Source organism: Ursus americanus, chromosome 5, assembly GCF_024610735.1.
Source record: "Ursus americanus isolate L20-20 chromosome 5, mUrsAme1.1.p, whole genome shotgun sequence".
In the NCBI taxonomy this organism is placed as follows: Eukaryota; Metazoa; Chordata; class Mammalia; order Carnivora; family Ursidae; genus Ursus; species Ursus americanus.
In genome coordinates, this window is record NC_142131.1 from 73,545,784 (window position 1) to 73,560,238 (window position 14,455).

A 14,455-nucleotide genomic window follows, 5' to 3' on the forward strand; every position below is an offset into this window, starting at 1 on the left:
CTTTTTGATGGCTGAGTTATATTCCATCATGTATCTACAGAGACCACATCTTCTTTATCCATTCATCAATTGATGGACATTTGGGCTCTTTCCATAGTTTGGCTTTTGTTGATAATGCTGCTATAAACAGTGGGGTGCATATATCCCTTACAATCTGTATTTTTGTATCCTTTGGGTAAACACCTAGTAGTGAAATCAGTGGATTATGGGGTAGTTCTAGATTTAACTTTTTGAGGAACCTCCAGACTGTTTTCCTGGATTAGAACTTAGAACATATGAGATGACCTATACCGGCTCACAAAATGTCACTTCAACCCTAATGTACTTGAAATTGAGGAGTAATAGGGCCATTCAGTCTAATTACCATGTAAAAGAAAAGTTTCTCTTTTTTTTAACATCTTATTTATGTATTTGAGAGAGAGAGTGAGATCATGAGCAAGGGTAGAGAGAGAAGCAGACTCTGCAGCTGAGCAGGGAGCCCTATGTGGGGCTCGATCCCAGGCCCCTGGGATCATGACTGAGCCAAAGGCAGCCACTTAACCCACTGAGTCACCCAAGTGCCCAAAAAGTAAGTTTTGAGCAAAAAGTAGTCTAAGGAACCAGGAACAAACCTTCTGCCCTCTCCCACAGCTGCCCATGGCCCTGTAAGCCCTGCAGTGTGTGGGAGGGGAGTAGGGTCTGCGGGATTGTGGGTGGGGCTTCATGCATGCTGGGAGCGTGAGGCCAGGCTCCACTGGATGGAGTATGAAGACCAGAGCAAGAGATGTGGAGAGCGTATAGACTTTGTGCTGTTCTAGAGGGAGAAGGGACTCATGCAACTTTTCATTTTCATTTTAGTAATTATTTTCACTATGATCCAGTGAACAGATAGATGATAGCAGGACTATATAGCTGATTATACACTTTTGACAAGAATATTCACAGTGGCTAATTTACTTATTTTCAAAATGGCAAAAATTTTATCACAGCTGAACGTATTTTTGCATTTTGTTTTTTAAAAAGAAGCTATCAGTGACTATAGAGTTTTGGAACTCTGAGGACTGCTAAATTTATACACACTTTGTTCATTCATGAAACAACAACAAAAACTTTCCTGGGGGGGCGCCTGGGTGGCACAGCGGTTAAGCATCTGCCTTAGGCTCAGGGCGTGATCCCGGCGTTATGGGATCGAGCCCCACATCAGGCTCCTCCGCTATGAGCCTGCTTCTTCCTCTCCCACTCCCCCTGCTTGTGTTCCCTCTCTCACTGGCTGTCTCTATCTCTGTCGAATAAATAAATAAATAAAATCTTTAAAAAACAAAAACAAAAAACTTTCCTGGGTTCTGTAGACACAAAGATGAACAGAGGCCCTTTAGAAGATGTCAGCACAAACTCGGCCTTCATTCTGGAGCCTTCCTTCCAGGATGTCTGGGTGTGCCCTTCCCTCTCCTGTTCAGGGAATCCCTGGTAATCCCTGAGGCAGCTCAGCCCAGGCAGGCCAAAGCCCACACAGAGAGAATTCCTTCAGGAATGTGCGATTCTTCCTCTCTCATAATAACAACTACATATGCCTGGGTGGCTCAGTGGGTTAAGCGTCTGCCTTCAGCTCAGGTCATGATCTCAGGGTCCTAGGATCAAGTCCCGCATCGGGCTCCCTGCTCAGCAAGGAGTCTGCTTCTCCCTCTGCCTGCCACTCCCCCTGCTTGTGTTCTCTCTCTCTGACAAATAAATAAATAATAATAAAAATAACAACTACATAGCTGACTGCTTCCCTCTCTCTCTCTCTCTCTTTTTTGGGGGTGGGGCTCACGGTCAAACTTCAGGCCTTTATGACCTATATGTTTATTGGTTTATTTGCTGGGGCAGGGGAGCTGATTTTCCTTTCTTTTTTTCTTTTTTTTTTTTTCTTTAAACCAGGTCAATGTGTGGAGTTGATGGAGCTCCCTGCTCCAAAAGTCCACTTAATATCTTATCCTTGAATAGAGGATGTATCAGATAGTAACCTGGTAAGAACAGATACTACCCTTGATCTCAGCCAAAAGGCCAAGAAGCAATTGATTTTCCTTTCTTATTTATACAGGCCCTTTCTGTTCATATTAATATAGTTCCAGGCCATGGTGTTTAATTTGTGCTCAGGCATTTTTTCAGAACAATTTACTGAACTCAATTGAGATGAAACTGATGGACAATAAACTGTATTCACTTAAAGTGTACACGTGAGTGAACGGTGATCATTGTATACGCCCATGAAACACAGAGCAAGGATCAAGATACAGTAAAGTCCATTTTCACCACCCACATACCCCTTCAGGTGCCCTGCTATCAGCTCTCCCTGTGTCCCAGGCAACCACTTATCTGCCTTTTGTCAGGAGAGATTATATTTGCATTTCCTAGAATGTGTGTTTGTTGTTGTTGTTGTTTTTAACTCAGCATAATCATCTTGAGATGTATCCATGTTGTTACAGAAACTTATTCTTTACTTTTTTATTGCAGGATAGTAGTCCCTGGTGTGGATATATTACATTTTCCTTATCTATTCATCTATCGGTGGGTGTCTGGATGGTTTCCGGTTTTCGGCTAACGTGAATAACGCTGCCACGAACATTCATGTAACAAGTATCTGAGTGGATATGGGTTTTAATTCCTCTTGAGTAAAAACCTAAAAATGGAATTGTTAGGTCATACGTGTCTAAGTAACATTTGAAAAGACTGCCTGTTTCCCAAAGTCGTTGTAGCATGCTACCTTCTCACTGGCAGAAAAAGAGAGTTCCAGTTGCTTCACTTCTTTGCCCGTGTTTGGTATCGGAAATCTTTCTAAATTTACCTATGCTACCAGGTGTATAGCAGTTATATTTATATATTATCCTTGTTTTAGTGTGTGTGTGTGTGTGTGTGTGTGTGTGTGTGTGTGTGTGTTTAATAGATATGTGCTTTGGCTCCTTAGTTTACCTTCTGGTTACAGGATCCCCTTTTTTCCCCAGAACTATTCCTCCCCTAACTCAGTGCCTCTGCTTTGGGTGGGGCTAGCTCCAAACACAGGCACGTGACCCAGGCTGAACCACTGGAGTATTTCATTCTCCCCTCCCCCCGCCACAGTGATTGGTGCATGTGGACCCAAGTAGGACCAACCAGAGTCATTCCACGGGACCGGAACTTGAAGTTGGGTGAGCAAGGACTCCTCCTCTTGTACCTCAGAGGGCTAAGGACGACAGAAGCCTCGAGCTACACTTGCCTCCTGTGCTGACAGCCCCCCTAAGAAGACATTCAGCCTGGGAAGAAGCAGAACCTAGAAATGGCAAGCTCTGGGGGGCCTGGCGGGCTCAGTCAGTAGAGCGTGTGACTCTTGATCTCAGGTTTGTGAGTTCGAGCCCCACATTGGGTAGAGAGATTACTTTAAAAATAAAATCTTAAAAAAAGAAAACAACAACTACAACAAAATAGCCATGCCTCATCTAGGTTCTAGAATACAGGTATGACGAAAGTGTGGTCTCCCTCCTCAGGGAGCTCCTTAGAGCCTCAGGGAGTAGACCTATTTATACACCAATTATAGTACAATGTGGTTAGTGCTCTGATACAGGTATTCATAGGATAATTGAAGAGCATGCAGGAGGGGAGGGTGTAAATCAGTTAATTAATAAATTCCTAGACTAGGTGGTTGGAGCAGTGCCTTAAAGGATGGCTAGGAATCATCCAGCCAAGGACAGGCATGGTGAAGTCACCCAAATCAGAAGGTAGGGCATTTCCAAACTCTGGAAATTGTGAAACAACATGATAATTTAAGAAAATCTGTAAGTGGTACAGTAGAATCACTAGAGGTAAAATGCTAGGGACTGTCTCTCTTATTCTCCCACGCTCAGTGGTAAGACAGGTAAAAAATGAAGCCAGTGAGGCAGGCGGGGGCCAGGTTATAATGAAAGGAGTAAAATGTCTTCTAAACACTATGATGAGTTCCTGAAGCTTTGACAGGGGGGTAAGGACTGACGGCTGTATGAGGGCTGGGATACAGGCAAGAGCAGCCCCGGGGCAGAGTCCTTGCCACCGTGCTCTGCAGTCAAGTTAGGTGAGCTAGGATGGAGTCCAACCGTCTACGAACGAGAATGGTCTCTATTTCAGGAGCAAGACGGAATTGAAAACCATTTCCTGCACACGCTGAAAATAACCCCAACGCGAGCGCGGAACAGTCATTCAAATAAGCCTGTTGTTTTCAATTTCGGCAACTCCAAATTCCATGAAAAATGGCTTCCAAATTATCGTTATAATTCAGAATATCTCAAGTACTTACCTCTGTGATCTGTAAGTCTGTACTTATGGTTCTCCCTATTATGTACATGAGAGTAACCAGTGATTGTGTTCCGTACCTACAAAGCAACAAGATGCCAGTCAGAAGGGCAAGATGTTTTGCAAGATAAAGCTCTACTCTATAGAGCGCAGATGCTAAGGGCACAGCCCTTATTGATTCCTACGTCCCAAATCTAAGCAAAACCACGTATGAGTTAGTTTAGCTTCATCATTTAATAGGAAATCTATTACACAGAAGATCTTATCAGCACTAAGGAAATATTTACAGGTAAATATCGATTTGTGTCTGCATAGTTCTGACAGCTTTATTTAAATATAGAAAACGCTTCCTAAAAACCACAACTGTTTTTAATCTTTTTAAACGAGGTGATTAAAACAGATGTCACATGCCTCAAATCCAGACAACTTATGAGGGGTAAGTAAATATGCAAATTATCCCCCTTAAAAAACAGTAATTAATAGGAGGTCAGCTTCAGAAACTCTGGCTAACCTGCCCTGAAAAATTATTTAAAATTTTGTATTTGCATATGCTATTGGGAGAGAGGATCCAAGTCTTTGAAGGTTCTCAACACGTCAGTGATCACCGAAGGACTAAGTAGTCTGACTCGACTTCCGCTCCCTCAAACAAGCACCATGATCGAAACTTCCCGTCTAGTTTCCTGTCCTTGAATATCCAACAAGGATCACCCAGAAAAAAACATGAAATGTCGTTACGGAAAAACATCAGATACATACCTGCCCGAAGCCTGGCTGTGGTTAAAAACGTAAATAAAGACTTTGGGATGCATTAAAGAAGAAAGAAAATTAAAACAGGGTTAATGTTTTGGACCGAACAAGAAAGGGTTGGACTGCCATTGAGTTCTAGCGATAGTAGGTAGTCAATACACGTGATTGACTTACTTCAAAAACATATGCTTGAAATTAAAAATTGCAAGAGTTAATGTTGGCAAAATACCCAAAGGTAACAGAAAACAGTGCTTTTGTTCTTTTTTAAGTTCTCCGCTGTAACTTAAGCTGGGTCTACTTGAGCAAAAGGAAGGATGAAACAGAGCTTCCATATAAACACAGCTGTTTCCATAGGGAAAGAGGAAGTACTTCTCAGCTCTCCATTTTTATTGGCCAGGTATTAAAAGCCCGTGGAATGACTAAAAAAATTTGGCAAAATTTGAAGAAAGAAAAAAGTGGGAAACTACCTAGGGCCCTAACATATAGTGAGAAGCATTGTTCTGGAGAGGAAAGGAGATGCTGTGTGTCGAAGCACCTATCAGAGTCTCTGGTCACTTCATCCCTTCCTGTTCTCGCAAGTTGCAAGAAGAGGTATTTTTTTTTAAAGATTTTATTTACTTATTTGAGAGAGAGTATTTACTTATTTGAGAGAGAGTGAGCGAGAGAGAGACCACAAGCCAGGGTGGAGGGGAAAGGCAGAGGGAGAAGCAGACTCCCCACCAAGCAGGGAGTCAGATGCAGGGCTCGATTCCAGGACCCCAAGATCATGACCTGAGCTAAAGGCAGACGCTTAATCAACTGAGCCACCCAGGCGCCCCAAGAAGAGGTATTTTTGAGACAGAGAAGATTTGTCCCTCTTGTTGAAAGAGCGATCTCTAAAATATTACTGAACAAAAATAGATATGTTACAAATAGTTTATCCTGCCAGTGGTCAGATACATGCTAATTAATACAAAGACCAGAGCCAGCCTGTGTCAGTAGAGTTACTGTTTTAAAAATCTGGTAACATTCCATGCTCATGTGGGCACAGGGATTTGGGCCACTCTCATCTGGCTCACCCTCTGTCTCTCTCCTTTCTCGAATTTCCCCTCCCTTCCGATCCCTTCCCCTGCCACGTCTGATTTCCTGGGGCAAGCGAAGCCACTCGGCAAGCCCGGGGGCACCAAGGCATCCAGCCCAACCCAGAGACAGGTGGTGGGCATGGGCTGTTCAGAGCTTGGGTGCACCGCTCCGTAACACCTGACTGCTTTCTGTTTGCTTGTGCCCCTATTTCTCCATTTAGCTATGTGCTCCCCGTTATGAAACCCAACCGAGAGGAAGTGAGAATGCCTGCCAGCTTTCATGCTTTGGACTTCAGCCAGTGTAACAGCATTTGGAGAAGAAGTCAAGGGTTTGGTGAAGAAGAAGGGGGTAAGATTCCTTTTGGGTCAGTTGAGTTTGAAACCGATCATACTTTGTATTCTATATTCAAGTAAACCTAGGCTTTTCCCGGAGGCTGTGAAGCCTACATGGTTTCAAGAAAGCCAAAAGCATGGCTCTACATCTTTCTCTAACCTGCAAGATGTCTTTATGGTCCGTGGAGGTTCCCTCACTGGGATGGGACTCAAATGATCGTCTTTGGCCCAGCAATGAACTTGAATATCCCACAGCAACGAGTGCAGTGCTCTGGATGTGGGGGTGAGGGGCAGGACCAAACCTAAGTTGTTTGCCTCATTTCAATTATTCCTAAATATGGTTTCAGATCAGGCTTCCTGGGAAGAATGTGGGGCCTGGTTGAGGGGAGCAGATCTTCCTGACCTGGTGCAGGCCAGTGCCCTCAGCTCTAACACTTGACCAGCCCTGTCTCCTCTGTTCCGGAGCCCCGAGTTCCAGCCACCTGCTGTGAGCTGTCCCAAGTCAGACACTCCGTCCCGCCCCCGGGCAAATGCAGAAGGTCATTTTTTTCCCACTGCTTGTTCAAATCCCACTCCAATCCCATGCTTCTCTTTGGGTCCCCACACCTTCTCCGGCTCTCCTCTACAGCATTTATCAGATAGCATGTCCTCATCACCTTATATCCCTGACAAGAGCTTAAACTAACTGGACCTTGGCATGCAAAGACGAGAACTTTTTAGTATGAGAAAGAAGCTTGGAACTGAACAAATATGATTCCTTTCATTTTATACAAGAGGAAACCAAGGCCAACATGTTAACTAACAGGCAAACAATAAACAGTTATTGTTCTAGTTACATTCCAGATGGGAGTGTTGGAGAATTCGGTTTCTCATCTGTTTCTCTCCCAGAACAACTGATCTCCTGGCAAAATGGTAAATAGCAGGATTACAGCTATAAGATGCAGGAAAAGCAGTATGGAAAATTCTAGATTTCCTTCTTCTTGGGGTCTTTACAGTATGTGCTGGCATATACTGCGAATTTGCGAAAAGTGGAGGTTAACACAGACGGTTCCCAAACTGATGGGGCTGCTGTCTTTCTTGTTCCTAGAAGGCTTATCAGCGTGTTCCGTGAGGGATGCTCAGTGGAACGTACCAGAGAAACACTCATTTCATAGCTAATTTGCTAGCAATCGGTCGTATTTCAGGAAGTTCAGAATAAGTCTTTTTCGCATAATTAATGTAAAATTCAATTTGTCAGAGGCATTTATGTATTTATCCTTTCATGTTGTCTCTAATATTTTATGAAGACCGGTAACATGCTAGTGTTCATGTCAAATATAACTGCTTAAATCAGGATGATTTAAATGTTCTGATGTACAAAGAATGAAGTAAGCATTTCTGTGCCATTTTTAGGGTATGTAACATTTTAATTATTAATTTGCACCTGTATGTCCTTCTAACAATCTATAAATACTATCACCATTCATTCAAACAGAATCATTGCAAAATTCAGCAAGGCTGATCAATAGTACAACTACTATTAAATAAATGAGTAAAAAGTAAATAAAAATAAATGTATTAGATATAGAAAGCAAACCTATTTGAGTCTGAAAGACTCTTTGTAGGAGAATGTGTGAGAGGAGGGAACTTAGATGAGTTTGCTATAAATAGGCATCCATTTTATGAGCATGACATCTTGTTGATAAGGGATTAAAATATTCAAGCCATGGTTAAAAGTTCATACATTTATAATTCTAGGAGCTTCTTTTTTTAAAAAGTTTTATTTATTTATTTGAGAGAGACACAGAGCATGAGTGGTGAGGAAAGGCAAAGGAAGAGGGAGAAGCAAACTCCCTGCTGAGCAGAGAGCCTGACTTGGGACTTGATCCCAGGACCCTGAGATCATGACCTGAGCTGAAGGCAGACGCTTAACCCACGGAGCCACCCAGGCGCCCTATAATTCTAGGAGCTTCTTGAGGTTCAAAAGACCCCTTTAGAGGGGCGCCTGGGTGGCTCAGTCGGTTAAGCGGCTGCCTTCAGCTCAGGTCATGATTCCAGGGTCCTGGGATCGAGCCCAACATCAGGGTCCCTGCTCAGCAGAGAGCCTGCTTCTCCCTCTCCCTCTGCCTGCTGCTCTGCCTACTTGTGCTCTCTCTCTAGCTTTCTGTCAAATAAATAAATAAAATCTTTTAAAAAAAAAAGACCCATTTAGAGTTAAAAAAAAGTGGGGAATTCCATCCATTTAATATAGTTACGTACATCATTGAAATAAGTTGCTACCTATCACTTCTCGGCCCTTTGGTTAAAATCAGATGTAAATAAATTGCTATACGATGGACTTTCCAGAGAGTGTTGCCAACATGTTCCTGTTCTCTCTAAACATAGAAAAAAAGGTTCTTCTGAGGGATAAAAGTTAAAACACACTACAAGTCACTTAAATTGAGAGCCATCTTTCCCATGAGTTGCTCTAAGCCATCTTGGGGGGCTTTCTTGCCACATGTGCTGTTTGTGGTGGAAGAGGGGATGAAAAATGAATCAAGGGGCTGGTTTACCCCCGGGAGCATGCTGTCCAGCTGAACTCTGCAGTGATGGCAATGTTCCGTATCCAAGGGGTCCAACATGGTAGCTGCTGGCCACACCGAGCACTTACAACAGGACTCGTGTGACGGTGGAGCTGGATTTTAAATTTTCTTTAATTTTAATCAATTCAAATTCAAATGTAAAGATCCACAGGTTAACTGGGGGCTATCATATTGAGCAAGGCAGCCTTAGATGATTTTTTAATCAAGTGGCAACTGGTTTCATGTTAAACCAATACCCTCGTCACCTGGGGAGCTGGTGAAAGGAGCAGATTTCCCGCCCTATTTTGGTGGATTCTGATTTTTAAGGGGGTAGGTGGGCTTGAGAGGCTTTAGGTTCCTGAGCCACTCTAGGGGATCCCTAATGTTGTGCCTGGGCTCACTGTGTCACGTTGACCCACACCGACAGTAAGGATAATCCTCAGCACTTACGAGGATGTACCAGGTGCCTGGCGCTGCTAAGTACTAAGCCTGGTTCAAAACCCCGAATCTCTGTCTTCCCCAGGGCCCAGCAGTGCACGGGAAGAAATAGAGATCACCCAGATTACAAGCTGGGTCCTCAGGCAAATCATCACCCATTTCTTAAAGGAGCTGCTCTCTCAGCATTTTAATTCCACGATTGCACTAGATTGTTCGGGAAGGAAACAGTCAAGGACAGTAGCTGAAGCGAATGCCCGTGGACATTACAAAGGTGGCCTCACGGGCCACAGAGAGCCACACAGTCAGCCATAGAGGGGGCACGGGGACAGGGCTTCTGTGACAAACTGCGGGGAGAGAGAACAGAAACAAAGAGACACACTGTGAGACTTCAATCTCTGATAACTCAGGGACCAAGGGGACCAATGTCGATAATTCTCATTTCTATCCCAGCTCCCCAATTCCCAGTGGGACCTAGGAAGGAGGGCATTATCTTTAACGACTGAAGCAAAAATGGAAGACACCATTTACCCCCAAGGTCTTCGGGATCTGAGGAGATATAAGGAATTCATAAGGCCGCCGGAAGCAATGAACTTAGAATGCTAGATAATTTAATTTAACACTGGACATAAGGTCAGTTTTCTCAATAAGTGTGTTCCGCTGTTGAGCCAGAAAAATGGGACTGTGCAAACAAGCTGTTAGCTACATGTTGTAAATTTCTGATTTAAAAGCACAATTTTTTGGTGTCATAAAGGAGTTCAATAAACATTTACAAAAGAAAAACATTGCGGAATCTTGTTCTGTATGACAGCCATATTCATATATATATATATATATATATATATATATATATATATATATTTTAGTGATGACGGGGTGCAGTGCATGGACAGAGAGAGGGAGAGAGAGAATTTTAAACAGGCTCCATGCTCAGAGACACAGGGCTCGAACTCACGACCCTGAGACCATGACCTGAGCCAAAACCAAGAGCTGGAAGTTTAACCAACTGAGCCACCCAGGCGCCCTCCCACATTCACATTCTTAAACATTGATATTCTAAATATAATTTCTGTTCCAAAAGAATAAACTTATTTATGAAAAGTATCTTCCAACTTCACAGGTGTTTGGATCTGATAGCAGATACTTTCTATCTGCTAAGCCGGGAGCCTATGTAAGTACTCATAGGATGTATTATTCTAGGCTTTCAGGAATGTATGCTTAAGTCATGTTCTAGAAAGACCAGCCATCAAGGGCATGCTGTCTGATTTTTGCAGGTCAATGTGTATTTTACCCAACAGGGAGCTATGAAGCAAGCAGATTTAATTTTAAAAGGTGAGAAATACGGAAAGCTCAAGAATATGGAACCCAGATACCTAAAGGGAGTTTGACAAGTAAGACTACGCCCGGCTGACATAGTCATGAACATTGCTGTTTCTCGAAATATAGTGGTCCCCCTCACAAAATAAGTGAATGGTGGATGTGCACTCATGCCAAAAAAACATGACTTGTTCTACTCTATGTCTCTGATGACAAACTTCTTAGTGGGCACAGTGGGGAAACTGAGGTATGTATAATCCCAAGCAAATCCATTTTCATACAGAAAGCCGAAACTGAGGATGAGGGACCTTCTTCCACAAATGACACTAAATGTAAAAAAAATAAAAATAAAAAAATAAAAATCATCACTTCTCTGCTCAATGCAAAGGACTTTTGGGACTTAGCCAGACTAAGGTCGAACGTCTAGCACCAAACCAATGACCCGTATGAAAGAGAGGTCTCGCATTTCCTGCTTACCTTTCCGCCACAGCTTGCCAATTGTTGACCAGAAAGTCCTTTGCAATGTACCGGCCCACTTCAGATGCTGCCACAACTTCAATGACATTTGTTTCATTAAAAGTGAAAGGTGATGCAGTAATGGCATACTCCAGGTATCTGCAAAAACGCATTTGCAGAAAATAAATACGCAAACGTTATCCAATAGAGAGAGCGAATGTCAACAAGCAGACTTAAAATCCCATATGGTGCTAAGTCAGCTGTGCACAAACAGGTATTATTTGAGTTCCTGTTCTATTTTTCTCCCTTTGGTTTATTAATTGCATTCCTCAACCAGGAACTTCGAAGATCAGTTGACCGTAATCACCTGTTAAGTATCCATGGGTCTTTACTGCAGCTCATCGCATAAGCGAGTTGAATCTTTTCTTCTTCCTTTGTTTTATTAGCATACATATTTAACAGAAAGTCCCATTCTTCCTCACTTCCCAAGGCAATGCCGTAACACAGAATTACACTTTTAATCGGAGAAGGTATTCTGTAAGGTAGAACACGCAATGGTATTTCTCATAGTAGTTTTAAGTTCATTTAGGTTGTTATATTTTTAGAAGGACGTATCTAGAAAAAAAACGTTGAGGGCTCATATGTAAAGATCAAAAGTAGGGATCGAGAAAGTCAACTGTGGAAACTGTCATCAGTGTTAATATTGTGAGACAAGAACATCAGATTTGTTTAGAAACTAAGGAGTTTAAAGAAAGAAGGAAATTATAATAGTTCAATTAATGTACCCTGATAATTCAGCTTGGGCTCATATCTTTTTTTTCTTTTTTTTTAAGTAATCTCCACACCCAATGTGGAGCTCGAACTCACGACCCTGAGATCTAGAGTCAGATGTTCTCCCAAGCGAGCCAGCCCGGTGCCCCTTGTCTCATGTCTTATGATTGTACTTCCTAAGAGTCCACCTGACGCGATGCGTTAGAGGTAACACAGTAAACCCAGAAAGCCAGTCTTCGTCTCAGCTCTCAGTGGGAATGCAAACTCATAGCGAATGAGCTCCGTGGACACACTTACATAGAAATCACAATAATAAACCCTCAAAGAACAACCAAAATAAGACTCAAGATACGCACAAGTGTTTATCAGGGGAACACGCTGACAAAGAGCAGCCCAGGGAGACAACTCACTGCATAAATTCGAATCTACTGTCATGCCCAGACCTACAGGAGACATTGCAAAAAAAAGGGGGGGGGATGGGTATTCGAAAAAAATAGGAGGAGAGACAGAGTACCCACACGAAAACAAAATCATCACTACCAGAATGAAAACATTGAAAAGTAGAGAAATGACTGGTGTTGAAAGAGGACAGAACCAAGGGCCATCCGCTCCGAGTCTTACTCATTCTCTGGATGGTGCACCCAGTTTTTGAAGAGTTCTCTTGACAGCTGAAGACAGTCTTCAAGGCCCAACCAGCACGCAGTTTCAAAAAGTTTTTCCAGGGCTACTCTTAAAGGAAAGCACAAAGAGAAACATTTTGTTTTCCTACATTCACTACATTGTTTTTTCCTGCCTCCAAGTACATGTGTTTCGTGAAAGGATGGGTATTTAAAAATATCCTTCCAATAACATCGGGTTTGTGGAAAAAAATAGCTTTTGTGGATGGCAAACTTATTTAAGGCACAGAGAAATATTTGCTGAGAGGCTCTCAGGCACCAAATAAACTCTTAAGACTGGTATTTTTTGAAAGTCGGAAATAAATCACTGCCATCCCTGATCTCCCTCAAACACACGCGGGAGTACACACACTCCACATCTGTTATCAATTTATTCTTCCTCCCTCTTTACAATAATTGCCTTATGGATAGAAAGAAAGAAGACTTGAGAGTATTTGATCTAATACCCTTAAAAATGAAGTTCTTTCTCTGTACACGGAAAGGAGAGGGAATGGGTTTCTTTCTCTCTTTCCGCAATGCACTTTCCGTTGCTGGAACTTCTGTCTCTTCCTCTGCTCTGTTTGGCTATTTATGTTCATGTCCAGATAAAGAGCGGAGATTTTTGTTTTGTTTTGACAGCTAAGCAGTGTTACACATTATCCTTCCGAACAAAATAAGTTCAAAAGAAGAGGGTGGAGAACAGTAATCGATCCAGAGAAGAGATGTCTGCCTGGAAGTGTGTCTCTCCATACTCCCGACTCTCTCTGACTTGGATTCAGAGGTAAAGGAACTCAAACTGGCCATAAGTTTCCAGAAAATGCAAAAGCCAGATCGGGGTTGCTCCACCCTCCACTGCAACCTCAGCCTGGCCTGACCTTCCGATAAGGAGATGTAGATGGCCCAAGGGTGGAGCGCCTCTGAGAGACAGTTCTGGGCCTTCATTTACATGCTCCCTCCCTCTCCCTCATCCCATCCCAAGTTGGATGCAGCGAGATGGGGTTCTCTACAAGTACACAACTCTCCAAGGTCACTCTGAAGACAACTGGCCCTGGGAAGCTACAAAAAAGCAGGTCACTTGAGTCCAATGTAGGAGAGCCAAGGATATGGCCGGCTAACATCTTCCTGAGTGAGCACACTGTCGCCTTCCTGTTCACACACCCAACTCGTCTGCCCACTGACTGTCCCGCTAGTCCTCACCGTCTCCCATCCACTCGTCTAGTCAACCCTATGTCCTTCCGGTCGCCTGCCCTAGCACAGAAATGTCTCCCTTCTCGGAAGGATACTCTTGAGAGAGAATAATCCCGTTTTGTCTATTTTGTATTTCTTGCTTGGTCTGATTGATTTCAGCTTGATGTTGATTAGATCTGTAAACATAATCCCTGTACCGTTGTAGATAACAAAATTCCCTCCCCAAATCTAGAAGGTCCCCTCACATCCTACAAACCTTGGGGCACAGGAAGGCTGGGGGTACCGCAGCCCTATTTTACCTTTCACCCCCTTCCCAAACTGTCATGACACCATGCTTACTGCTCTCATCAAACAATAATAGGGACATCATTTGCAATATTTACTCATGCTCACACACAAATGACTGAAATATTTCAGGCAACGTCTCTCATCATATTTGTGTAACGAATGGTAGAATTTCTGTCACCAGTAACATACAGAAAGGACTTTTTTTCTCTTGTGACCTTCCCATGCCTTCCATTCATTGGCATAGTGTGGTTTTACTCAGTATAACCCTTTACCAATGGTAGGACACACTCACAATCTTAACCAGTCGCCTAAGATTTGAGAGTACAGAGCTATAGATTCCTGTGTGTCCCTGCGTGTGCTTTGCAGGTCAATTAAGATCCCAAACTATTATTTCCTACTAGGGAAC

At 43.0% G+C, this 14,455-nt stretch overlaps 1 protein-coding gene and 1 pseudogene across 2 annotated transcripts in view; both read right to left on the reverse strand.

The window, feature by feature from the left end:
* Positions 1-14,455, reverse strand: part of LVRN (laeverin) — a 72,729-nt gene that overhangs the window by 8,654 nt on the left and 49,620 nt on the right. For both annotated transcript variants that reach the window (XM_045794884.2, XM_045794883.2), the window contains exons 16-19: positions 12,539-12,646; positions 11,514-11,681; positions 11,168-11,305; positions 4,262-4,337 (exon numbers count right to left, since the gene is read on the reverse strand). In XM_045794884.2, the coding sequence (XP_045650840.2) occupies positions 4,262-4,337; positions 11,168-11,305; positions 11,514-11,681; positions 12,539-12,646 (490 nt within the window). The remainder of the gene's footprint in view (positions 1-4,261; positions 4,338-11,167; positions 11,306-11,513; positions 11,682-12,538; positions 12,647-14,455) is intronic.
* Positions 1,878-2,034, reverse strand: LOC123790639 (U2 spliceosomal RNA; annotated as a pseudogene).